Source organism: Vicia villosa, linkage group LG4 (assembly GCF_029867415.1).
Source record: "Vicia villosa cultivar HV-30 ecotype Madison, WI linkage group LG4, Vvil1.0, whole genome shotgun sequence".
In the NCBI taxonomy this organism is placed as follows: domain Eukaryota; kingdom Viridiplantae; phylum Streptophyta; class Magnoliopsida; order Fabales; family Fabaceae; genus Vicia; species Vicia villosa.
Window position 1 is genome coordinate 180423944 of NC_081183.1, and position 25221 is coordinate 180449164.

The 25221-nt window shown below is 33.4% G+C and overlaps 5 protein-coding genes across 6 annotated transcripts; all 5 read left to right on the plus strand.

Annotated features, from left to right (window-relative positions):
* The first annotated feature begins 1714 nt into the window (after nucleotides 1-1714).
* LOC131596220 (pentatricopeptide repeat-containing protein At5g24830) lies at nucleotides 1715-7436 on the plus strand. Its single transcript, XM_058868824.1, has 7 exons — nucleotides 1715-2136; nucleotides 2240-2455; nucleotides 3182-3343; nucleotides 3434-5021; nucleotides 6029-6315; nucleotides 6675-6823; nucleotides 7067-7436. The coding sequence occupies exons 2-4, from the start codon at nucleotides 2283-2285 to the stop codon at nucleotides 4869-4871; spliced, it is 1773 nt and encodes a 590-aa protein (XP_058724807.1). The 5' UTR covers nucleotides 1715-2136; nucleotides 2240-2282; the 3' UTR covers nucleotides 4872-5021; nucleotides 6029-6315; nucleotides 6675-6823; nucleotides 7067-7436.
* A 620-nt stretch (nucleotides 7437-8056) lies between these two features.
* On the plus strand, nucleotides 8057-8389 carry LOC131598433 (uncharacterized). The gene has a single exon (XM_058871033.1). The coding sequence runs from the start codon at nucleotides 8057-8059 to the stop codon at nucleotides 8387-8389; it is 333 nt and encodes a 110-aa protein (XP_058727016.1).
* Nucleotides 8390-8574: 185 nt separating this feature from the next.
* On the plus strand, nucleotides 8575-9237 carry LOC131598434 (uncharacterized). The gene has a single exon (XM_058871034.1). The coding sequence runs from the start codon at nucleotides 8575-8577 to the stop codon at nucleotides 9235-9237; it is 663 nt and encodes a 220-aa protein (XP_058727017.1).
* A 904-nt stretch (nucleotides 9238-10141) lies between these two features.
* On the plus strand, nucleotides 10142-14360 carry LOC131596221 (small RNA degrading nuclease 1-like). Of its 2 annotated transcripts, none has more exons than XM_058868826.1 (13): nucleotides 10142-10833; nucleotides 10929-10992; nucleotides 11130-11312; nucleotides 11379-11462; nucleotides 11782-11850; nucleotides 12308-12448; nucleotides 12562-12678; nucleotides 12759-12828; nucleotides 12932-13032; nucleotides 13200-13337; nucleotides 13424-13531; nucleotides 13624-13728; nucleotides 13859-14360. In XM_058868826.1, exons 2-13 carry the CDS (start codon nucleotides 10960-10962, stop codon nucleotides 14021-14023), a joined length of 1314 nt encoding a protein of 437 aa, XP_058724809.1. In that variant the 5' UTR covers nucleotides 10142-10833; nucleotides 10929-10959; the 3' UTR covers nucleotides 14024-14360. The 2 variants fall into 2 exon arrangements, with proteins under 2 accessions (XP_058724809.1, XP_058724808.1); XM_058868825.1 differs by having other exon boundaries at nucleotides 10143-10791.
* Nucleotides 14361-16998: 2638 nt separating this feature from the next.
* On the plus strand, nucleotides 16999-18027 carry LOC131598435 (protein IQ-DOMAIN 28-like). The gene has a single exon (XM_058871035.1). It carries the CDS (start codon nucleotides 16999-17001, stop codon nucleotides 18025-18027), a length of 1029 nt encoding a protein of 342 aa, XP_058727018.1.
* Nucleotides 18028-25221: the final 7194 nt, after the last annotated feature.

The following is a 25221-nucleotide window of genomic DNA, read 5'->3' on the forward strand; positions in this document are numbered from 1 at the left end:
AGAAATCCACCAAAAACTATGGTGAATTTCTATCAATCTTGATGATCAAGATTACTATTGATACACAATTTGAATAAAAGAAAGAATCACGGTTTGACAAAATTGGGGATGAAGAAGATGATTTCTGCAGAGTTTCTCTCTGTCCACAAACTGTGAAAAATCTTATTCACTTGCAACTGCAAATCATGTGAATACAAGTTGATTACAAAAATAGGGGTTACTCCCTCTATTTATAACGAGCTAGCTTGCTCCACAAGCCAAAGCCCAAAACTATAAAAGCTCAAAATAACTATTTAGATCTAAGTCGAAATCCTGTGTGAAACTACCTGTTTCGACACTTCAACACACTATACAACTCGACTACAATTTCGACAAACAATTAGACTAGTTTGATGCACCCTTGTTCTGTCGAGCAACATGCTACTTCGACACAAGGGATTACACACTCAACAAGTATAAGATGGATATATCCACCTTGACTCTTTTACCAATTATATCACCACTAAACTTGAGTTAGCACATAATCCTCAATCGACAATTTTGAAATTTTCACACACACAATAAATTTCTTAATAATATTTGTTGTTAAATGAAAAATAGTACTTCATTCCTTCACCCTCAAATAATAATCCAACGTGAATGAAATTTCATTTATAATTGTGTCATATTAATCATCTTCGTGAGAAAAACTGAGAAGAAAATAATCATTTCTTAATTAAGTTATGTTAATCACTCACCTCCTCACTTAAATATTCTTGAATTAGATCTCCAACACATTTGATTCTATTCTTTAGTAACTTCACAATCACATATTTTTTTCATGACCATAAGTTATTTTGTCTTCATATTCACACAATGAAAAAAAATTGGGGCATTCATAGTTGCCAATTACCCAATCCTTGATTTTCAATCGGCCACCTTCCTCAACATTAGAGAAAACATGCATTCTCTATTTCACTCCATTACTCCATAAGACTTTGTCAGAGAATTTGGAGAATAATGTAAGTGAAAACTTTGAAAAAAGAAGAGATCAAGTGGAAATAATTGAAGAATTTAAGAGGCGGTGTCTTTAACGGGGTTATTTTATTTCATAACACAAAATCCCTATAGTCCAGAGAATTAAAAAGTTATATTAAACAGGGGTTGAGTTGGGGTGGGGACGAGGGGCATGGGAGGAATTAGACAACCTCTAAAAAGTCAATAATATGTATTCATTTATCACCCCTTCTTTAAGCTTTGTCTTCTTTTACTTCCAAAGTTTCAAAACAAAGTCTAGAATTTTATTCTTATACGACCTCATTCTTTTCTTATTCTAACTAAGGATGGTAAAACAGTCCCGACCCGTTTGACATGTCGTTTTACCCACAATTTAGATGCGGAGCATGCCAAATGTTTAGGTTAGTGCCCTCTAATGTGTCCACCTTGTCTTGCCACATTTATTTGCAAGCATTTACGGGTGCATACATTAACATAATTTTGTTTTCATTTTTAGGCTTAAAAAATGCAACGCCCGCAAACTTTCTTCATCTACCGTCACTTTGTTTTTGCCGAGTTGGTCTATGTTTTACGTTGTACCCTTAACTATGTCAATTCCGCTACTTTTTTTTTTTTTTTTTGGACTTTTTCCAAACCGACATGTCAATTCCATCCTTTCACCATTTAGCATACCACCCACAACATCATAGTTTTGTAGCAATCTCCCTTGCCTTTTGTTGTGTTTTGTTCCTTCAAATCTTCCTCTTATTTTGAGTTCTTGCGAGCATAATTGTTTCAGTCAAACATAATGCTAGTGCTTTTCATGTTATTCAATCTAATTAATCAAACGAGGGGTGTAAACAGCATCCCAAAATTATAAAACAGAAGCTCAAATAAAAGGCCCAGAGAAAGCCTGTTTTGTTACACCACTCTGCTACACTCTTTACTAACGCCGCACCGAAGATTGATTCAAACCTCATCGGAATCTCCTTACTACGCTACTCTCACTGGGATCGATCCAAAACAAAACCAAACTGACCCAAAGCAAAGTTCAATCCAAAACCAATCAAGTGCTGCAGAAACCCTAGCCACCTACCACAATCCAATTCCCACAACATCATCTCGCGCGCTTCCAATCAACCAATGCATGCTCTCAAATAGGTTTCTTCGCCTTTCTTCATTCTCTCTTCTTTTCAATATGCACCATAAATGTACCAATCTAATGTTCGTATCGTTATCATTATTCTTGTTATTTTGTTTTCAGGTGATTTCAAATTCTATATGAGAGAGTAATACTTTGAGAGTGAATGGCAACGAGTGCAATTTTATTTGTTGCTTGTGGGGAACAGCATTTGTTGCCGACGACGCTAATGACGACGCATATCTCTTTTCTAAGATATTTGAATCGGACTATTCAGTCTATCAACCAACGATTTGCTCACATTTTCTGCTCCCAGGACGAAGATGCCAAACATGTCAGGTAGTTTCTTCAATTCACATATGAACTTGATTTGTGTATAATTGAGTTTGAACTTGTAGCTATATATCTTGTTCCTAGTTATGTTATGTACTCTTAATGTAAGTTGTATTACTTAAAGGATCGGTTAGGATTGACTTATAGTCTATATAGTGGCATAAACAGTTCTCAGACTGTTTGGTTGAGCTTAACAAAACAGCTTATGACATTTCCTTAACTTGTTTTCAGACCAGTTCCATAAGCTCGTTGCAATAGCTTATGAAAACAGTTTATATATATTGAAAGCAATTTGAATTTTTTATCTTTTGTTATAGAAATAGCTTATACATGAGCACTTATGTGATGAGCGTTTATGATATAAATGTTTAATTAAGTTGTTTACTTTATTCAAATAGGGCGTAAGTGTCTGTGGTTGGTAATTGGTTTGATCATTCGACAAATGTGATCAATCTAGTTTATTTTGTACGAATCATTTCGTTATAACCTTATGTTTAGACTTTTTTATTCCAGAAGTAAGTTGGACTTGAAATTGGTGTAGGTTTTTCAACTTAATTCAGAAGCTAATTTTATCACATTTAGTCTTACTTTGGAATGGAAGTTAATTTTGATTTGAAGTAGTCAATTCTATCATATTTTACCGTGACTCCAGGCACACCTTTCTGAGGTTCGACCTTAGATTTGATTTTTGTCGTGGTTGTTGATTTTGGGCTTCTTAATGGTTGGTTGTAGGATTTTACGTGAAGACGGTTTTGAGAGAAAATGCCAACTAAACGCTCAAGATTGTTCGCAGAATGACAAGAGTTTTGGTGGTGAGAAGAAGGGCCAACATGCTGTTTTCAATGTGTTGGATACTATGCTAATATCTAGTCTAGAGCGTCTGAAGATTATGAGGTTAGCTTTGATGTCATCCGCATTTTCAGAAGAAAGATGTTACAGATTCTGAACCGAATGACACTTTTGGTTATTACATGAATATTGCAGGGAAAATATATCTTTGGTAAAGATAGGTCTACAGGGATATGCATGTGAATGTAACAATGCTAAAAATGCAGCCACCATTAGGTTTTTGTGCTTGGAAGGGAAATTGGTAGCTGCCCTAAGGCTTCGGAGAAGTATGGCTCAAACAGGTATTCTCCCTGATGTGTATACCCACAACCATATTGTAAATGGGCTATGCAAATTTGGTCTTATGGAGAAGGCAGGTTGGCTTGTTAGAGAGATGTCTGAATCTGGTCCTCGTCCCAGCTGTGCCACTTACAACACTTTAATGAAGGGCTATTGTGCTGTAAATAGTATAAAAAAAGCATTGGATCTGTTCACAACTATGTCCAATACTGGTATTCAGCCAAACAAGGTTACTTGTAACATTCTTGTACATGCGTTGTGTGAGAAAGGTCTTCTGACAAAAGCTAGAAAGATGCTTGAAGAAATACTAAGTGATGATAATGGCAAAGTTATTCCTGATTTAGTTGCCTCAACTATATTTATGGATAAGTACTTTAAGAATGGGGAAAGTAATCGGGCTCTTGGTCTTTGGAATGAAATGATTCAAAAGTGTACAAGAGTAGATGTTGTTGCTTATAATGTTCTTCTCAATGGACTCTGCCTGAATCAGCAGGTGAATCATGCATATGGGTATGCATGTGAGATGCTTAAGAATGGTTTCACTCCTGATGTTTTTACTTATAATATTCTTATTGGTGCTCTATCCAAAGAGGGAAAAATTAGTGAAGCTGGCTATATTCTTGGAGTTATGTCTAAAATGGGAATTATGCCTGATCAAATTTCATACAGGATTATGATTCAAGGCCTTTGTTTGAATGGAGACATTGTGAGAGCAAAAGACTTGCTTTTGTGTATGTTAAATAATTTTATGGTGCCCAAGCCTATTGTATGGAACCTAATAATTGACTTTTATGGAAGATGCGAAGATCTTAGAAATGCTTTTTTTACAAGAGATCTGATGTTGGCTTTTGGTGTTCTCCCTAATGTATTTACTTATAATGCTTTAATTCTTGCACAGTTGAAGAGTGGAAATATCCATGATGCTCGATATCTGAAGGAAGAGATGCCTGCAAAAGGTCTTCGTCCTGATGTGGTTACATATAACTTGTTGATTGGTGGTGCTTGTGATATAGGAGATATCGATTTAGCTCGTCAACTATATGATGAGATGTTGGAGAAGGGCTGTGAACCAGATTTAATAACTTATACTGAATTTATTAGGGGGTTTTGTATTAGAGGTAACACTAAAGATGCAGAAGAGCTTTATGCTAGAATACTGAAATCTGGTTTATTGAGTGATCATGTTCCAGTTCAGATTCTTTTTAATATGTACTGCAAATTGGGGGAACCAATCAAGGCATTTAACTTTTATCAAGACTGGCTGGAAAGTAAACAAGATAGTAATTGTGGCTAAAGCCCCTATCAGGCTTATGACTTTGAGTTTGATGTTCTGGGAAAGACGTCCATGTTTCCCTGAAAGTCGCTATTTTTCTAAAATTCCGACTTTTCATTCAAATGCCGGATGTTCTCAGATTGTGGCACTTATGGCTAATGAACTCTCCAGGTCAGTGTTGATATTTTATCAGACCTTCATTTATTTTCATTGAGATGATTGCATCTGTCTCAGTCTACTTGATAAATATGTACCCTAAAACTTAATGAAGCGGATTTTTGGTTGAAAACATTTTTCTAGATTTGTGTATTATGTTTAGCACTATTGAATTTATTAGTTCTTTGATTCTGGATAAATTGCATTTAGGAAGGTTTAACAACCGTCTAATTGATAAAGGAACCATAGATAACTCAAACTAGTAGTATTATAAGCTTCAAGCTTTAGTTTTCATCTTTTCTAATCTTCCTTCATCTGTCATCGTGTCTTTTTTGGTTTCGGAAATTTCTTTATGCCAAGTATGAACTTTGTACTTCTGTCTCATGGGAATGTAGGCCGAGTTTGGCCAGGAGCAAATGCAACCAATTTTATTTTATTTCTAAAGTTGATCTATAGTGACAAATTACATGCAGTGTATATAGGAGTATAGTATTAGTATTAATGGGAGATTTTACTCCTCTATAGTGAATAGTTGGTAAAGTGAGAAAATCAGAGCTACCCATGATTTGATATGTATGTGCATATAATATCAACCATTAGTTTGCTCTTCAATAGTTTGAAATCACTCACTTTACTCTATAAAGTGAATTGTTCACTTTAGAAGAGGCAAAACTATTGATGAGAATGCTTTGATCAACCTTTAGAATGAATGGCTTATTTGATAATTGATACTGAACCTAACCATATAGAACTTCAAATACAATTTTGGTAAGCTTCACTCTAAATACACATATGAGCGCCGCACGGTAAAACAAACTAAGATGAACCTACCTGTTCAATTATTTCTGAGTTTTCCGATTCTGGAGCAATTTCCCAAACAGAAACATATATATACCATATGCTGATGAATTAAAAGGTTTTGGCTGTCCCTGAAATATTTGATGTTTGACCTCGTGAAAATGTGTTAGAATATAGAATGATTTCTAATGAAATGTTCATAAATTTTTATTTTACTTTTACAGAAAAAGAACTTTTTAGTGTATGGAGAGGGAATACAATTTGGACGGAGACTAGCAACCTTCCCATTCATATACGACAAGAAACATGAAATGTTCAAAATACCGCCAGGCTGGCACGTCTACGCATGTCAGAACAGGGGAGGTAACATCATTGAAGCAACCATGAGCAAAACAGCAGAGAGGACACTCTCATAAGCTTAATCCTATGCAAAATCAAGTTTTTGGGGCAAAGTGTGCTTATTCCTTAAAAGAGGAATAGAAAGAAGTGCATTAACCATGCACCCAAATATGTAAGTTTATCTTTCTTTTACTTAAACCTTTAACATCAAACCATCATTATGTTAGGTTAGCTTTCACTTCATTTGTCAGGCACCGCCTCAACAATGACAGTTAGTCCCGTTGGAATGTAGAGTAGTACCTACTTTGAATTATTATTTTTTTAAGAAACATAATGGAATTTGCTAATTCAATTTTCAAAGCTATCATTTTGTTGTATCTTGTTTTTTCTTATTCTCTCAACTTAATGAGGAATGGAAGTTATGGATTTGTTTGTGCTTCATGCTCCATGCTTCGTTTCTGTCTAAGAAAACATTTAATTTATTCATATTTGCATTAATCCCAGTAGTCATAACCATTTTATATTGTTTAGAAGGAGCAATTGGAAAAAGTGATGCTTCACTACTACATGGAGATAATGTAAGAAATGACAGTAAACTATCATATGTACCACTGCCAGGCGTTGGCCAATTTGACGTAACAAAAAGCCGATTGAAGAAAAAGGCTATTTGTTACTAAGAGGTAATTACAAAACTGATGCACGAAAACATAATTTTTTTAACTGCATTATGTTGAATGACCCATTTTGCAAATTTGCATGGTTCTAAATTTTTTGTTGTTTGCAGTTGCACGTATTTGTAAGCATGCATATCTATTTGTAGTTTTTATTAATCGAAGAGTTAGGATACAGTTTTTGGTGTGTTATGTTCTCTACTTTTTTATTTACTTTGTTTGTTACTCATGCATACCATTGGTTCCTTTTAGGTAGCCGGATTGCAAATAATTGTTACTCAACAGCACAATTCAGGTGAAAACAATATAATTTAGATGAAGTATGCTACACCACACTCTAGCTGATAGCAACTTTACATTGCCAATCAAAGAACCAATTGGGCCTAGCAACCAACACACGGGAAGCCCAAAAGAAACGTTTCAAGGACACTGGGATGGGACCACTATGTCCACCGAAGGAATATGTTATCTTTTATTAATTATGTTATTTACATGTATGTGTTGTCATGTTGCCATTTACTGAGTATGATTAGTATGTTAAGTGTATATTGCTACATATGGTGTGTACCTTTCGTACCTGAAAAAGGCAGACCCTTAATCACAAACTATTTTCTTCATTTAATTTCCGGAGGTATGAGCCTTGACCTCGAATACAGGATCTTAAATCTATCAATTTGGTACTTTCATTGCTTTCTTTTGACCTCAACAAGACAACAACACGCCCCTCTCAGGTTGAATGCCTTTGAGTAAGTCGTATCTGACATCCAAAGCCAAAAATCCTCTCATTGTTTTTCTTCTACTCTCATTGTTTTTCTTCTACATCCAAAGCCAAAAATCCTCTCATTCTTTTTACCGTTGCATTTCATATTTAATTTTTTTTTACAATTTTTAATTTGTTATTAAAAAGTAGTTTGAAGATAAATAAGTGATCAACCATTTCAATCTATCACAATTTTTCATCTATATTTAGTCTAAATTTAAATCATTTCTTTCATCTTTTTTTTCTACACATTTTATTTGCTAATAAACCTCAACCACCCTAATTCTTGGTCCAATTTCATGCAAAATTTTGGCATTCTATCATTTATCAAAAATCAACAAAATGCATTCAATAATCCGAACCCACATCATAACTCAAATTTTCAAAATTCCACTTTTATCTCAAATCAACAAAATAATCCACACTTTAGAAATTACCCATATTATTATCAACACTTTCCATCTCAATCAACTAGTCCTACTATGTTTCATGGTGTTCAAATGGATTATAGTCATGAGGAAGTAAATAATCAAGAGCCCGAAACACCACAATTTTGCACTCAAGCTCAAGATGAGTTGGAAACAATAAACCTTGGGGAAGAAGTCAAAACTATATCGGTTATGAATATGTCAAAAATAAGATTTCAACCAAAGGAGAATGAACTTCTCATTCAATCATGGCTCAACATTTCAAGGGATCCAATTGTTGGGATTGATCAAAAGGGAGATAGTTTCTGGAAGAGGATTGGTAAAGCTTATAACAACCACCGCCACAAGAATTTTCCAGAGAGGAATTCGTCGGCATTAAAAGGTTGATGGCATAAAAAAATTAATCCTTTTGTACAAAAGTTTGCTGGGTGCTACAAATAAGTTGTCGCTGTAAAGAGAAGCGGTAGCTCTGAGAGTGACATCATTTCTGCGGCATGCGATATTTATTACCAAGACGGACATGAAAAGTTCACATTTCAGAGTGCATAGAAATGATTTACAGATGAATCCAAATGGCTTGGAGGTTCATTGGAACATATGGAACATCTGTTGATAGGGTGGGTGACTATTTAAGAATCGGTGAAACCACGACACTAAAATGTGTTGATAAGTTTACAAGGGGTGTGATTAGTTTATTTGGGCCACAGTATTTGCGAAAGCAAATAATTGAAGACATTGAATGCTTGCTACAGATGGGGGAGACACGCGGTTTTCCAGGTATGTTAGGGAGTATTGATTGTATGCATTGGGTATGGAAAAATTGCCTAGTTGCATTGAAAGGGCAGTATGTTCGAGGTGATCATGGTAAACCCACGGTTATGCTTGAAGCAGTTGCTTCACAAGACTTATGGATTTGGCATGCTTTCTTTGGGGTAGCAGGTTCAAACAATGATATCAATGTGCTGAACCAATCGAATGTCTTCAACAATGTTATGCAAGGGAGAACTCCTGAGGTCCATTATTCAATAAATCGACACGAATACGACATGGGTTATTATCTATCAAATGACATTTATCCTGAATGGATTACATTTGTGAAAAGCATCCCAATGCCACAAGGGGATAAGAGAAAATTGTTTGCTAAACATGAAGAAGGTGCAAGAAAGGATATCGAACGAGCATTCGGAGTTCTAAAATCTTGTTTTGCGATCATACGTAACCCAACTCGACCTTGACACTTGGATGCACTTAAACGTATAATGAACACGTGCATCATATAGCACAACATGATTGTTGAAGATGAACGTGCCACACATGATGACAATTTTGATTATTCTTATGATCATTTGGGCAATGACCCGACTACACCACCAAACGATTCTAATAATGATTTTTAAGAGTTCTTACGTAGAAGACATAATGTTCGCGATAAGCAAATTCATCGACACCTTCAACGGGACTTAATAGAACATATATGGGAATATTTTGGACATGAGAATAACTAGAATTAGAAGTTATTTTAAACATTTATTATATGTTATGCTAATAGTTTATTTTAATATTTATGATTTTATTTTATTTTTTATTTTTGCATAACTTATGTGTCATGTAATATGTTATTTAATATATTTTTTAATTTTTTAATTATTTACTTTTTGAATATTTTTATTATATATAGATATACATTTATAAATTTTGATATAATGGATTTAATTTATTTTAATTATATATTACTATATATATTAATATAAAATATAAATTTAAAATATAATGTAAATTTTGTGTAACATGTTAAAGTTTTAAATGAGTAGTATAAATATTTAGAAAATATAATTACGTAGTTTAAATAATTGAAAAGTGTGAAGTATATTAGACGAGATCCATTTATCTTACTGTTTTTCTCCATCTCTCTGTTTCTCTCCATTTTACAATGAGTGACTCAACACACTATTTCACATAAGATGAAGAAAAAGATATAAAGATAAGAGAGAATGTTGTTTTTACAATAATACCCTTGTTTTATATTGGGAATGAAGAAATTTATCTCAATTAAAAGATAGAATTGTAAAAAATATATTAAAAATTAAAATAAATCATTCTTATTATAACATTATTTTATTCTAAATAAATCAGTCTACATACATGAATAGGAAGATGTGGGTGCTCTAATCGACTAATGCTCCTCCTCACAAAAATCAAAGCAAAACAAATCCATCTCCATGTTATTGTTATCCAATTACAACAACAACATCCAAACAACAACATGAACATCTTCATTGGCAATGATGGAGACACAAACATGGACGACAAGAAGAATGAGCAATCCAAGATTACTATCACTAGACTCAAACGATCAACTTCTAGACATTCCATCAACACCACCAAGTGATCAAAGAAACAACAACAACGTAATCGAATCCAACAATTTTCTAACAACATGTTTCATAATCGCCTCACTGTACTTCTCCAACACCGGGTGTTCTTCTTCTCAGCTTCTACGGTTACCGTTACCCCATTTTTCTCACAATGCTCCACATGCTATCCTGCGCTGCCATTAATCGTTCCGTTTCAGCAAATCCATTCCAAGAAACAGTTCCTCAAGATCCTCGCGCTCAGCGCTATTTTCTGCTTCTCAGTTGTTTGTGGAAATAAGTACTATTTAATGACTCGACCCAGGCCCGTTTTCACATAATTAGGGTTCTTTAAAGAAAAAAACCCTTAAAAACTGAAGCGCCCATAAATTGGAACGGACGATTTTACTGATTTTTGCCTTCCGAGTTTAACACCGAGTCAGCACACCAATCTCGTTTCTTTTTTTTTTTTTTTTTTTGGTAACAACCAATCTCGTTTCTACTTACACTGGTGATGAGTGGTTTGACGCCAATCTCGTTTCTACTATTAACTGCTTTACTTATATGATAATCAGGTTTTGTTGAGCAACTATTCCTTAACTCCCAATGGATGCCAAGATAGACACAGCAGAAAAGAAGGTAACTTTTTTAAATGATCAGCAATCAATGAATGTTCTGCATTGAAACTTTTTGTCTTGTTTTTGAAATTCAATCAAGAGAATCTTTCCGTCTTTCTTTCTTCTCAATCCGGCGAGTTCATTCTTTCATGTCTGTAGCTGCTGGTTGATATTGTAAAATTGGTACAACAAAAAGGCATGAAGGGTAAAATGGGAGGCTGGAAAGAATTCTTGAACAGTCATGATAAGAAATTTGGGGCATCTTTGAGTGATCCATCAAAGAGGTCCCATCAGCTTTTGGCTCAATTTCTCAAGACATTCTCAACTCAAGAGGATTTAAAGGTAATCTTTTCCTAAAATAAAGTTAATAGCCCATATCATGAATCTTACCGTTCTTCTTGTGCTCAGTTTTTTGATAACATCATGCGCTATCCTTCAAATCAACGCACGATAGAGCGACTGAAAGATAGATCTCATGATTTCCCTGAGCAGGTATGTTCATTCACTTTGCACAAGATCAGGATAGCTTTTATACATTGTTGCTTTCTTCCCATTTAAACATTGACTTTCAAGTTGAATTTGTCTTGTTGCTGTAACCGAATTTGAACGCAAAATCTAAAGTTCAAGAGACCACAACTGATAATTGCCTGATGCATATAATCTCTTAAACTTAGCAATGACATTGTCTGATTGTGTTTTGTGACAGATGATTGGATTTACATGATTTTCAATTTCAAAGTCAAATAGTAATTAGTCTTTTTTTTATTCATGATTCTTCTATGTTTTTCTAACCTTAAACGTTGGAGTGCAGAGTCTAGTCCAAGCAACTCGCCAGCACCCTCGGCACGCAAAGGATTATTCATTGCCATCCACTGACAAGGTCTGTTATGATTATCTGTTCTTGAAATTTCTGGTCAATTCACGCAATTCGAAATGCTAATCTAGAATGCAATTAACAACAAATATTAGGGAAAATAGGAAACGAAATAAGGAAATTTGAGTCCAAAGATTTACAATTCATTATTTCTTGATCTGTGTGTCCCCTTAAATATAAATAAATATGGAACAAAGTGCGTAGTTTATTAAGGTCCGTGTGTGCAAGGCAATGCTTAATTTTACTTTGCAATATGCTACGGTCGTTGTCCTTGTTTTATCAATTGATCATGTTTAGAATTGAGTTTTTTTTTTTATCATCCTTACACCTTTTTACCATTTGCTTTAGTTTAGTTTATTCAGCAATGGTCTTCTACAATTTATAAACATATGGGTTATGTTAGATTTTAGTCAAACAAGGCAGTTATTCATTATCTATGTTGGCTTTTTTGTGGAAAATGAAGGGATGGTTAGTGATAAACATTAAAGAGAAGTCCAAGGGGATAAAATCTACTGCAATGCTTGCTGTTGATTGTGAAATGGTTCTTTGCGAAGATGGGACTGAAGCATTAGTCGAAGTTTGTGTTGTAGATCACAATTTAGAGGTGATAATTTGTGCCAGTTCCTCCTTTTACTTGGTCACTCTCGTCAGTCCCCTTCTTCCCTACCTACCCAAAGATTGAGCTTCTGTAAGATTAATAATTTTAGAACTTTTCAGGTCAAACTACGCGAACTTGTTAAACCGGAGAAAGCAATCAAAGACTACAGAACAGAGATTACCGGCGTCTCTTCTAAAGATCTAGAGACCGTGACTCGCTCCTTAGCTGATATACAAGTAATTTTATGGTTCATTTTGTGGTTTTCCTTTATCGTCCTTTCAAATGCTTAATGAAGAAACGTGTTGTGCTTTCATAGAAATTGATGAAGAAGTGGTTATCCAGTGGAGCCATATTAGTTGGACACAGTTTGCATAATGATCTACGCGGTAAGTGATGTACATTTTATTTATCTGTGTCCTTGAATGACCTACTCCTAGTTTCTATGTATATGAAGTGCTGCATCATTTTACTAAATGCAGTCATTTGCAGTGCTGAAGCTATATTATGATAGAGTGATCGACACTGCATACATTTTCCAACCCATGGATGGAGCTACTCACAGGAGACCTTCATTAAATAGTTTGTGTCAGGCAAGTAACACCATCTATGTTATGAAATATTATTACGAGTTGTGTCCATATTTACTCCTTTGGAAGAATTTCCGTAAGACTTTGGTGTTTTGAATGAAGATTAATGAAAAAGAAATGCCGCAAATATTAATCTAGGATTAACGACTTATCATAGTTTGTTGTGACAGGCTGTGTTAGGCCACGAAGTTCGGAAAAAGGGTGCTTCACATGATTGTCAAGATGATGCATGTGCAACAATGAAACTTGTTCTTGCAAAGATCAAACATGATATTGATAAGCCATTTCCGTTAACGGTTCAAGAGCTTGTAAGTCATCGTATTGTATACATTTTCAGAGGTGTTGTTATTATACTCACGGTGGTTAGTTAGTTACTATTTTTAACACATTTTAGGTTTCAGAAAGTGAGATGTCGAAGCTGCTTATTCACAGAATACCAACCACTGTGACCTGTGAAACGCTACACGAAATTGTTCCTGGAGACTTCACAATAGAAGAAAAGGTATAGTATATTAGTATGCCTTATCAGTTGAAATTGAATCACCAGACTGTTTTCCTTGTTTTAGTTCTGATCCATGGTAAAATTTGCTGCAGTCTACCCGGAGTGGTGCCGCAGACAAGTATTCTGCCTTAGCTATCTTTAAGAGTCAACGAGAAGCACATGAGGCATATGAAAATGTGCAAGGCATGCAAAGAGAGGTACATATAGTACTATTCATTTTTTCTAATATAAATGCTTAAATGTTATGTAAATCTCTTTCTAAATGTCTGTTCAACAAAATGGATATACATTATATGAAAATTCTTATAATAAATTTATTATTGTTAGGATTCAAATGGGCTTCAACAGAAACGTGTAACATGTCAGCTGAGTACGGGTATAAATGTCTGTGTATTTGTTCGGAAAATGAGAATTGATAATCACCGCAAAAAATTGCTGCCAGAAGATGATACACTTGCCACTAACAAGAACAAGAAATTCAAATTGTTATGAAAGATTTACAACTGAAACATGAAATTGAAAAGAAGAAGAAGGCCCACTTGAAGGAGAGATTGAAGCACCACTTGAAATTTGTTTCACGTTTTTCATATTTTTTCTTTTTTGAAGAGGTATGCATAAAATGATATATGTTTTCCATAAATTCAAGTTTAATCATATAGAATTCCACCAATATTTATTTTTAAATAAATATGCCCAAATTATATAATATGTATATGTATGTATTCTTAGTTCTACTAAAAATAAAATAAAATAAAATATTTCACTTAAATTCTTTTATATTCGTTAGAACACTAATTTGTGTAAGTAATGGATTATAATTTGTGTAAGTAATGGATTAATACAAGAGAAAAGGTGTGATGCACTGATTTTTGCACGTCAACCAATCACCATCATGTATCCAATTAAATCAGTCTTTTATTTAAAAAATAATGTAATAATATGGCTAATTGATAGCTTTCTATTGGATGACGTGTAAAACTATTTTACACTCTCAGTGAAAATAAATCATTCAAATTAATTGTACTTATCAAACAAATTATTTACTTTCAATTATTTTTTTCATCATTCCAACTGCTGTTTGTTTTTGGAATACATTGTTTAATAATATAACAATTTAGATTAAAATAATTATGATAACAACTATATATTTTTTAACCAATTTTTTACTAAATTAACAACTTATTTTGAATAGTAAACATGATAGAGAAAATATATATTTTATTAAATCTAAATTAATTATATAACCATCTTATTTTTATTTTATTTTCTAAGCAAAGAAAGAGATGGAGAGGGACTCCAACTCTAACTAGAATTTAGAAAAAAAACCCAATCAAAACAAACATAAAACTTGGATAACCAAAATTATTTTCAGTATAATTTGTTCTATTAAGGGATTGTTTTATCCACTCCTAGAATAAGGGTGAACATACTAAAAATTCAATTTTATCTTTTATATAGTATTAAATACTATAAAATACACGTCTTTGATATGTTGTGTTTATTAAATGAGAGAGGAATGCAGTGTATTATAGAATTTGTTAAGGCAGTTCATCACTTCGTCCTCGCTAGTGGCTACGCTTGCCCTCAATTTCAAATGAAATTGAGAAATCACTTCTTACTTTGCAAAAAGTATTACAATAGAAGTGTTCCAAGAGCAATCCCACAAACCCTTAACTGTTTGTTGTTGATTCAACCCTTTCTCTTTATTTGATCTTTAGAAAGACCAAGACAAAATAGCTTTCAATTGATTTATCGAATCTTAGGTACTCCTTTGGGTTCTCCTAACTCTAAAGTTTTCGTGTACGATTAATAGTGACTATTAAACCCAAGAACTTCCAATTTTATTCGCCGTTCTCGCACAACTCCTTTGGATTCCCCTAACTCCAAAGCTTTTACTTTACCACAATCCGCTTTTGAGAGTCTTGTACAAACCCCCAAATATATCAAAGATCTTGGAGGACAAACACAGTTTGAATACTTTCTCTCTCATTCACATACTGACTTGAGCGTTAGAGTGTTAACTTTACATGTATACCTCCCGCTCTATCGCATCATAAGCTCTCCACCATCACAACTTTGGTGACTACATATATTTCTTTTTCTAGCACGGAACAAGTACATTTTTTCAGCTGAAAAATTAGATATTACAAACTTACACCATGACATTCAGTACATCAACCTAACAGAACACGTGCGATAACACAAATATTTTACTAGTAATAATAATTAACAGAGTTGAATATGATATTTTTAATTTTTATTTGAAGCTAAGACATTAATATATTTTTTAATTTTTAGTAAGTATTAGGGTCTTCAATGAAAATTAGTTTAAATTTTTTAATTTATTTTAAAATAAAATTATATTAAAAATTAATATGATATTAAATAATACTCCCTCCATCCCATATCATTTGTTACATTTTTTATCATTTCGCATAAATTAAGAAACAGTAATAAATGAAAGATAGATAATAATGATTTTACTAAGAGTGTGTTTGGAAGAAGAATTTTAATGAGGGAATGTAAATTTTTGAGGAAATCTAAAATGACTTGACTAAAATCCGTTGTTTGGATTAAAAAAATGAAGAATTATTAAAATGATATAAATTTATAAAGTATTTTATTCAATCAAATTTAAGAAATTTCAAATGGCACAAAAAAGTAAAGAGTTTGAAATTACTCCATAATTTGAATGGTAAATTGTTTATTATTAATTTTTCAAAATTTAAAAAATGGTCCTTATATTTTATGAAAATTATAAATTTATTCCCAAAATTTTCAAAAAATTGCAAATAAGTCCCTAAATAATTTTCAAATTTTACAAATTGCTCCCTTGAAATTTTCAAATTGATTTTTTTCATATTTTAAATTTGGCCCAAAAAATTTTAAAATTTATGAAAATGACTCTATAAATTTAACAATGAATCATATTAATACTTCATTCAAACTAATAAATTCCATTTGAATTACTTTGAATTTTGAATTCCTTAAAAAATTTCAATTACCTCATTCAAACACACTCTTAGTATTTATTAGAGATAAGAGTGTACAATTTGACGATTAAATATAAAAATATATTAATAATATAGAATAAAGACAAATCTTTTTTCTAAATGTGACACCTATTATAGGTCGAATTCAACACACTATTAAATATTTAATTTAATACAATAAAAATAATTCCTGGTTAAAAAGTATTCATTTATATTTATTGCTCGTATTCAATTCAATTCTTTTTAGTTGAGAAACCAAGAATTCTCAACAAAAAAAAAAGTGTAAATTAATTGAGGGGTTAGGTAATCAACAGTCAATTTATGCCAAAACTAATCTAAGCCGTCCGTTCAAATCGCAAAGCGCGGGAAAACATGAAACGCTAGAGTATGAAGAGAGCACACAGAGAAAGTAATTTGCATGCATTTCTCATAGAGAGAATTTTGAGAGAGAACATTTGAGAGCATTTTTCAACAATGGCACCAAGAAAACGCAAGGCTGAGGAAACTGCAGCGGCTACGATGACGCCGGGAAGAGTAACTCGCTCGGCGACGAGAAAAACTCGTTCGTCGGCGAAGCGATCACGATCCAATTTAGTTGAGTTACCAGATCTGAGAAAGTCATCGAGTAAGACGAAGAAGAAGAAGAAGGTGAAAAGAGCTGAAGGTAATGAAGCTTCTGCGGCTGAAGGTGAGAAAGCGAAAGGAGAAACTTCCAAGATCGTTCCAGAACCTTCTCCGGCTGAAGGTGAGAAAGCAGAAGGAGGAATTTCCAAGAACGATCCAGAAGGTTCTATGTCTGAAGGTGAGAAAGCGGAAGGAGAAACTTCCAAGAGCGTTCAAGAACCTTCTGCTATTGAAGGAGTGAAAGCGGAAGCGGAATCATTCAAAGAAGATCCAGAAGTTTCTACGGCTGAAGGTGAAAATGCAGAAGGAGGAACTTCGAAGAATGTTCCAGAAGCTTCTGCGGTTGAAGAAATGAAATCGGAAGTAGAAATCGTGAAAGGTGATCAACCTGAAGGGGAAACCTCCAAGAACGTTCTGGAATTTTCTGCGTCTGAAGAAGTGAATGCGGAAGGAGAAACCTCCAAGAACATTCCAGAAGCTTCTGCGTCCGAAGTTGAGAAAGCGGAAGGAGATGCATCTAATAACGTTCCAGAAGCTTCTGCTGCTGAAAAAGAAACATCTAAGACCTTTCCAGAAGCTATTACGACTGAAACTGAGAAAACCGTAGGAGAAGAATCTAAGTACGTTCCGGAAGGTTTTTCTGCTGAAAAAGAAACCTCTAGTAAAGTTCCAGAAACTTCTATGGCTGAAAGTGAGAAAGTGGAAGCAGGAGCCTCAAAGAGCGTTCCAGAAGCTTTTGCTGCTGAAAAAGAAACATTCCAGAACGTTGTAGAAACTTTGTTTGAAAACGAAGGGGCTGGGAATGAAGCTAGGCCTGCTTTGGGGGTATTGGAAGAGAAAATGGAAGATTTTAGGAAGGACGCCAATTTGAAGCCTTAGATTGAAAACTCTAATGAAGTAACTGATTCTAGAAGTATGCAATGTTATGTTCCATCAATGTTTAGAATTCTTGGCTGCATTTTGTTGTTAGATTGGAAAAGATGGAACATTCTGACTTTAATCTTTAACTACATTTAGTTTCTCTTTTTTGCTACTAGTGTTTTGTTAGTGATTAACTATCATCTTAGAAGAATCAGGGTATATTTTATACTTGTATTGTGTTTCATCTTATGGATTTCTTTCACTTGAGCTATAATTGATTTTCATGGTTGGTTGCTGTTGATCACATTTGATTTTGTGGTAGCTTTTAGGATGCACAAACGAACTGATAAGCTGTGTATACTGTATACATAACTGCTTCATTGTTAGCGTTAGATGGAGTACGCATGATGTTAAAATTCAATAGGAATTCACAAGGTAAACTCAATGTACTACCATATAGCCAAGTGACCGGGAGGACGAAATATATAATGGAAATGTGACATATATTGTTGACAATGCATATGCTACAGTTGAATTTGACAATACCTCTCCCGATGAATAACTGCTTCAGCATTACACTGTGATGCTGTGTCTGGGATTATTTCTGAAGTCGTCTTAATTCAAGTTGTTCAAGACAAAGACTTGACAATAAATCCTAGTATTACCAACTTGTATTTATAGCACCCTGCATTTTGTACTTCTTTTTTATTTCATGGATAGGTTATTGGTTACTTATTTGAGTTTTAAAAGTTAAAGATCTTAATGGAACAAAAACAAGATTTGATTTGACTATTCAATGAAGTTTCTATTTATGAAAAATGAGTCCCGATAAAGAGAAGTCTCTTTTTAGAATAATATGGTGCAACTATTCAAACCATATCGGACAAAATGTTTCTACAAGAAATTTAAGGTGACAAACTTAGACGGACATGTAATTTCAAATTATTGCAAAGGAGGGTTAAAGACTTTGGACGGACATGTAATACCTTGTTTGGACTTTGGATACAAACTCAAATAGAGAACTTTTTAATGTAACATAAGGATAGGGAGGAAAAAACACCTATGAAAAATTTAAATTATTTTTTTATAGGCATCTTGAAACAAATCACAAAAAAAAAAATTAAAAAGTTCGGATATGGTTAATCGAAAAAATCTAGAGACATTTTGAAAATAAATATCTGAAAATATGGTTAGACAGAATAATTGACTGAAATATAGGATGTGTTTGGATTAGCGGTGAAAATAATTGATTCTAGCAGAATTGAATTTGGTAAAATTGATTATAATATAATTGAATTTAGCATAATTGTTTTATGTTTGAATACATTTATGTAAAAGTGATTTGAAAAATATTTCATTGTAAAAATTATCCAGAATCACTTCTGGAGGTAGAAGCTACAAATTCTAGCTTCGAGTAGAATCAGTTCAACTCTTGATAAACCAAACATCTCAATATCACCCAGAATCAATTCTACGCATATAGAATTGCTTTTGGCCATTTCAAAAGCTAATTCAAACATGCTTATAATTGATTTTGACATTCTTTAAAAATGAACAATGTCAGTTTGCCGTAATTTGGTTAAACCGTGAATAAACACACAAATAAAAATAATAATAAAACAAACACAATGAAGATCAGTAATATTATTCTGATACATCAAAATAAAATACAAATGTTGTTCATGAAGTACGGAATATAATATCAATACATCGGCAAATAAAAAATGAAAGACAGATAGCCTATTGCGTATGTTGTATCCTGACCCCCTGATCCCTCCTCTACCTCCTCTATCCTGCAGCACTCGATAACACTCTAAGCATCCTTTCTATTATGGCCACCACTTCAGGACCGACTCTCTCAATCACGCCTAACTCCAAAGCTTCTTGCCCATGCTACTGTATGCACTGACAAATCAACAAGACATCAGTGGCATGTAGGGATGTCAACGGGGCAGAGAATGTTCGGAGAATATTTCCCTGCTCTTCGTCCCGTCTCCATAAGAAACCCTGAACTTAAATTATGAGGTGAATTCGGAGATGCATATCCGAAATCCCCCTGATTTTGGAAAAAATGTTGTTTCGGTTATGCATATCCGAAATCTCCTCTAAAGTGAATTCGAAAATGCATATCTAAAATCTGGGGGTATTTTGGAGTTTTCGCCAAGGTCCTCTAAAAACGCATAAGGGTGCATTAAGAGATTCTCACTCAAATATTAGATTGTTCTCCTTTGGACTTTCTTTATTTTGTATTAGGCCTATCTCCTTTTGTATAGTGGCTGGCCCATGATGGTTGTATATGTATCTTGGTCCAACTTATTTATGAGATAAACAAAATTTTCATTTTCATTTTCATATTGAAACTTGGCGCCAATGGCCATCTTCATGTTTACATTTGTGTAATATGTTGTAAGTGAATATATCCATCATTTCACTTCAACATCTTCCTTTGCATAACCTTTTTCATCTTCTTGTCATGGCTTCTGACGACAATCTAGAGGATAAATCCACCAACAACATAAACGCCAAGAACACTACCATTATCTATGACCCTTTCACAAATCCAATCTTGAACCCAAGAAATATTTACTACCTTCATTTTGGAGAGAATCCTGGTGCCACCATTGTTGCACCCTCTTGATGATAACAATTATCACAACTGGAGCAAATTAATCTGTCACACTTTAACATCAAAGAACAAACTATCTTTCATCAATAACGATCTTCTAAAACATTCTTTCTCTGACCCTAAATTTGAGCTTTGAGATAAGACAAACAATATGGTTCTATCTTGGATCAACCACACACTTTCACCTTACATTGCTCAAAGTACCATTTATTCCAGTTGTGCATATGCTGACGGATCAACCTTACTCGGTTTCAAGCCTTCCTCCACTCAAATGGCTCGTGATATTAGACTGTAATTTATTGATGGAACACCCTTACAAGATCCTACCAAATACAGAGGATTAGTAGGCCAGCTTATTTATCTGCTAAACATCAGGCCAAATATGTCATACTCAGTGCAACAACTAAGTTAACATATGAGTAATCCTGTTGATCTTCATTATAATGTCGCCTTATGAGTGTTGTGTTACCTTAAATCTTCACATGCTTAAGGTCTTCTTTTTCCAAGCAATTCAGCTATGTAAATCAAGGCATTCTCAGACTACAACTGGGCCACATGTCTTGAAACTCGCAAGTCAGTCACAGGCTATTGCATTTATCTTGGAGACTCTTTAATTCCGTGGAAACCTAAGAAGCAGCATAATTTGTCCAGAAGATCCACTGAAGCAAAGTATCAATCCATGGCTTTCACGGTTTGTAAACTTCAATGGTTGGCTAACATCCTCAACGAACTTCTCATCCATTTCAAGACATCAGCTCTGCTTTATTTTGAAAATTCCTCTGCTATAGACATCGCCAGTGGCGGAGGCAAGGGGGGGACAGGGGAAGGCCATGGCCACCCCTTTAATTATTATTTTTTATTAATTTATATATGGAAAATACTAAATTGTCCTTCATATATGATCAAAATTTGTGTTGTATTTCATTCTTCAACCATTTCATTTTTTTGATTTAGCCTCATGTTCTTCTCTCTCTAAAAAAACAAATGCTCTCTTTCTATAGAATCAGAATTTTTCTTCGTGGCCGCAATAGTTACTACCGGAACCTTGAGTTCTCTATCTTTAGATTTTGCGATCTTCATGTTCGGTAACTTGTTTTTCTTCCTTTATGTATTTTCCGATTTTAGGGTTTTCTTCTTCTTCTTCCTAAAAGTTTAAGATTGACTAAAGTTCTTAGGATTTTAGTGATGCTGGTAGATTTGTGTAGTTAAATATTTGGTAGATTGTGCATTTTGTGATTTTGTGATTTTTAAATAGTGATATGAAACAAAATTATGTTTTCTTTCAGGAAGGAAATGCAAAGAAATAAGATTAGAATTTAGTTGCAATTTTCTTTCGGTAACCTGTTTATGAAGCAGCATCTGAGAGGATTAAAGAAGAAAAAAATTCAGAATATAATTTGCTTTCTGTTGGTGAAGCATTTTGTTAAAGTTCTTTTTTCTTTGTGGGACAAAGTATTATTGAAATTTTATGTTTTAATTTTAGCCATGTCTTGCAAGTTTATACTAAATTTAGATTTGTAAAGACAACCAAAGCAATTTTATTTATTTTTTCAAATGTTAAAATTCTTTTTTTTTTCCGTCTCATGGATTAATTTTTTTCTTTGCTTAATTATTTAATAATTAAGTAATTTATTTTAAATTTATTTGTATAATGTATTTTTTTAATTTTAAAAACATAAGACACTACCTCATTCTCTTTCTCTTTATAAAGTACAATTTCAATTGAAAATATAATATAGTTGCATATTTATGATTATTATTAATTTATAATTGAATCATTCATTTTAAATTTACATGTTTGTAAATATATATGATACAATATTAAATAAATTTACATGATATTATGTTGTAGTTTACAGGTCACTATCAACATAATACATATTTTATTTATTTTTTCAAATGTTAAAATTCTTTTTATTCTCTTTCCGTCTCATGGATCAATTTTTCTTTGTATAATCATTTAATAATTAAATAATTCATTTTAGATTTATTTGTATAATGTATTTTTTTAATTTAATTAGCATGATGAAAAATGTATTTATCTCACGGGTCACTAACAAGACAATATTTATTTTAGTTAATCAATCATTATTTTAATTCAAGAGACAAAATCTTTATTTTTAAATATTAATTTTTTCTCCATCTCACACTACAAGAAAAAAAAGTTTTAGGACATAATTTTTTAAAAATCTGAAATATTTTACGACGGTTGTAGACCCAACTGCCCTTAAAAGAAATTTGCGACATTTCAACAACGGTCGCCCCCAAATATATTCATGATTATTATTTGAAGATTCTAAATTACTACATTTTTTTTAGTTATTTACACAATATCATAATTAAATTACCAATCCTCAAAATATATGTTGTTGAAATTGCAAAGCATTGTGAAATTGACTATGAAAATCTTATTTATAAATTTTTTTAATAGTTAATTTTTATTTTATATATACAATTTGGTCAAACTTTTTATTTCATATTTTTTTCATATCATTCAAAAAATACTACACCATAAATAATGCACCCGTGCGACAGCACGGGTCTCTGACTAGTAATTTATAGTAATTTTTTCTGAGATAGTATGACAATTTATATTTAAGTGAGATTTGTGCAAGTGTTAGTTATGAGTTTATCATTAATTTTTTGATAATCAATTTTATTTTATTTTAATTTTAAATTTTTATATAAAATATGATATATATTTTTATTCATAAATTTTATTTTATTTTAGCGGCCATCCCATTTTTATTTTCTTGGCTCCGCCACTGGACATCGCTAATAACTCGTCATTCCATGAACACACTAAGCACGTTGAATTGGAATGTCACCTTGTGCGTGAGAAGCTCCAAAAACATCTTTTTCATTTTTTCATATGCCTTCTTCGCATTAGCTTGCAGATGTTTTCACCAAACTTTTAGACTTCAAACCTTTTTCTTCCAAAATTTCTAAGCTTGACTTACATTCCATATACCCCAAGAATTGGAATGTCACCTTGTGCGTGAGAAGCTCCAAAAACATCTTTTTCATTTTTTCATATGCCTTCTTCGCATTAGCTTGCAGATGTTTTCACCAAACTTTTAGACTTCAAACCTTTTTCTTCCAAAATTTCTAAGCTTGACTTACATTCCATATACCCCAAGATTAAAGAGGTGTTTTATATAGTATAAGAATGTTCTCTTTTGGACTTTCTTTGTTTTGTATTGGACCTATCTCCTTTTGTATAGTGGCTGACCCATGATGGTTGTATATATATATTGGTCCAACTTGTTTATGAGATAACAACAACAATAATTTTCCATTTTGATTTTTCGTATTGAATCTTGGCGCCAATGGCCATCTTCTTCATTTTCACATTTGTGTAATATGGTTTTAGTGAATAAATCCATCCATCCCACTTCAACATCTTCCCCTGCATAACCTTTTTTCATCTTATTTTCCTGGCTTCTAACGATGATTCAAAGGATAAATTCACAAACTACGAAAGCCCCAAGAACACAACCATTAGCAATGACCCTTCCACAAATCCAACATTAAACCCAAAAGAAACCCTTATTACCTTCATCTTGGTAAGAATCTCGGTGCCACCATTGTTGCACTCTCTCTTGATGATAACAATTATAAAAAATGGAGAAAGTCAATGTGTCGCACTTTAACATACAAGTACAAGCTCTCTTTCATCAATGACGGTCTTCTAAAACCTTCTTTCTCTGACCCTAACTTTGAGCTTTGTGATCACGCGAACAACATGGTTATATCTTGGATCAACCGCACACTTTCACCTCACATCATACAAAGTAACATTTGTTTCGATTCTTCATTTAATCTATGGGAAGATCTCCGCGAACGATTTACCAAAGGTAATCACTTTCATTATTACGATCTTCTCCTTTAACTGCATTATATCCAACAAATTGATCGATCTTTGTCCACCTATTTCACCGACCATCCTTTGGGATGAGTTAGAAAACTTATGGCCAACCCCATCTTGTTCTTGCCTTACTCCTTGTACGTGTGATTTGGCCAAAGCTGTGCGAAATTACAAACACATGGAGTATGTCATATGTTTTCTGAAGTGGTTGAATGATAACTATCACAATATCAACACACACATATTGCATCTTGATCCATTCCTAGCACCAGTCGCGTTTACTCTTTGATTGCTCGACATCAAGTCATTCTCTTATCTATTTTTGCACCTAAAGCCATTATCCTCTATGTTAACACCAACAACCATGGTAAAGATAACCTACTTCCAAGAATACAACGTTTTGCACGAACTGCAATAAAACAAATCACACAGTTGAAACTTGTTATTTCAGACATGGTTTCCCACATGGATATCACAACAAGAATCCTAAGAATGCATTACAATCCAAGAACACTCCTTCACTAGAAACTCCAAGGAGGATACCAACCCTATTGCAACAAGAAACATTGTCTTTTTTCCAAGCCGATTCAAGTGTCCAGTGCTACCAACCAACCATCGATCCCCAACCACCCTCACCATGACAAAACTTTGACGGCATGTGCAACTGACTTGTTGCTAGCGGGTATTCTAGATAATTTGGTAACCTGGCGAATTATAT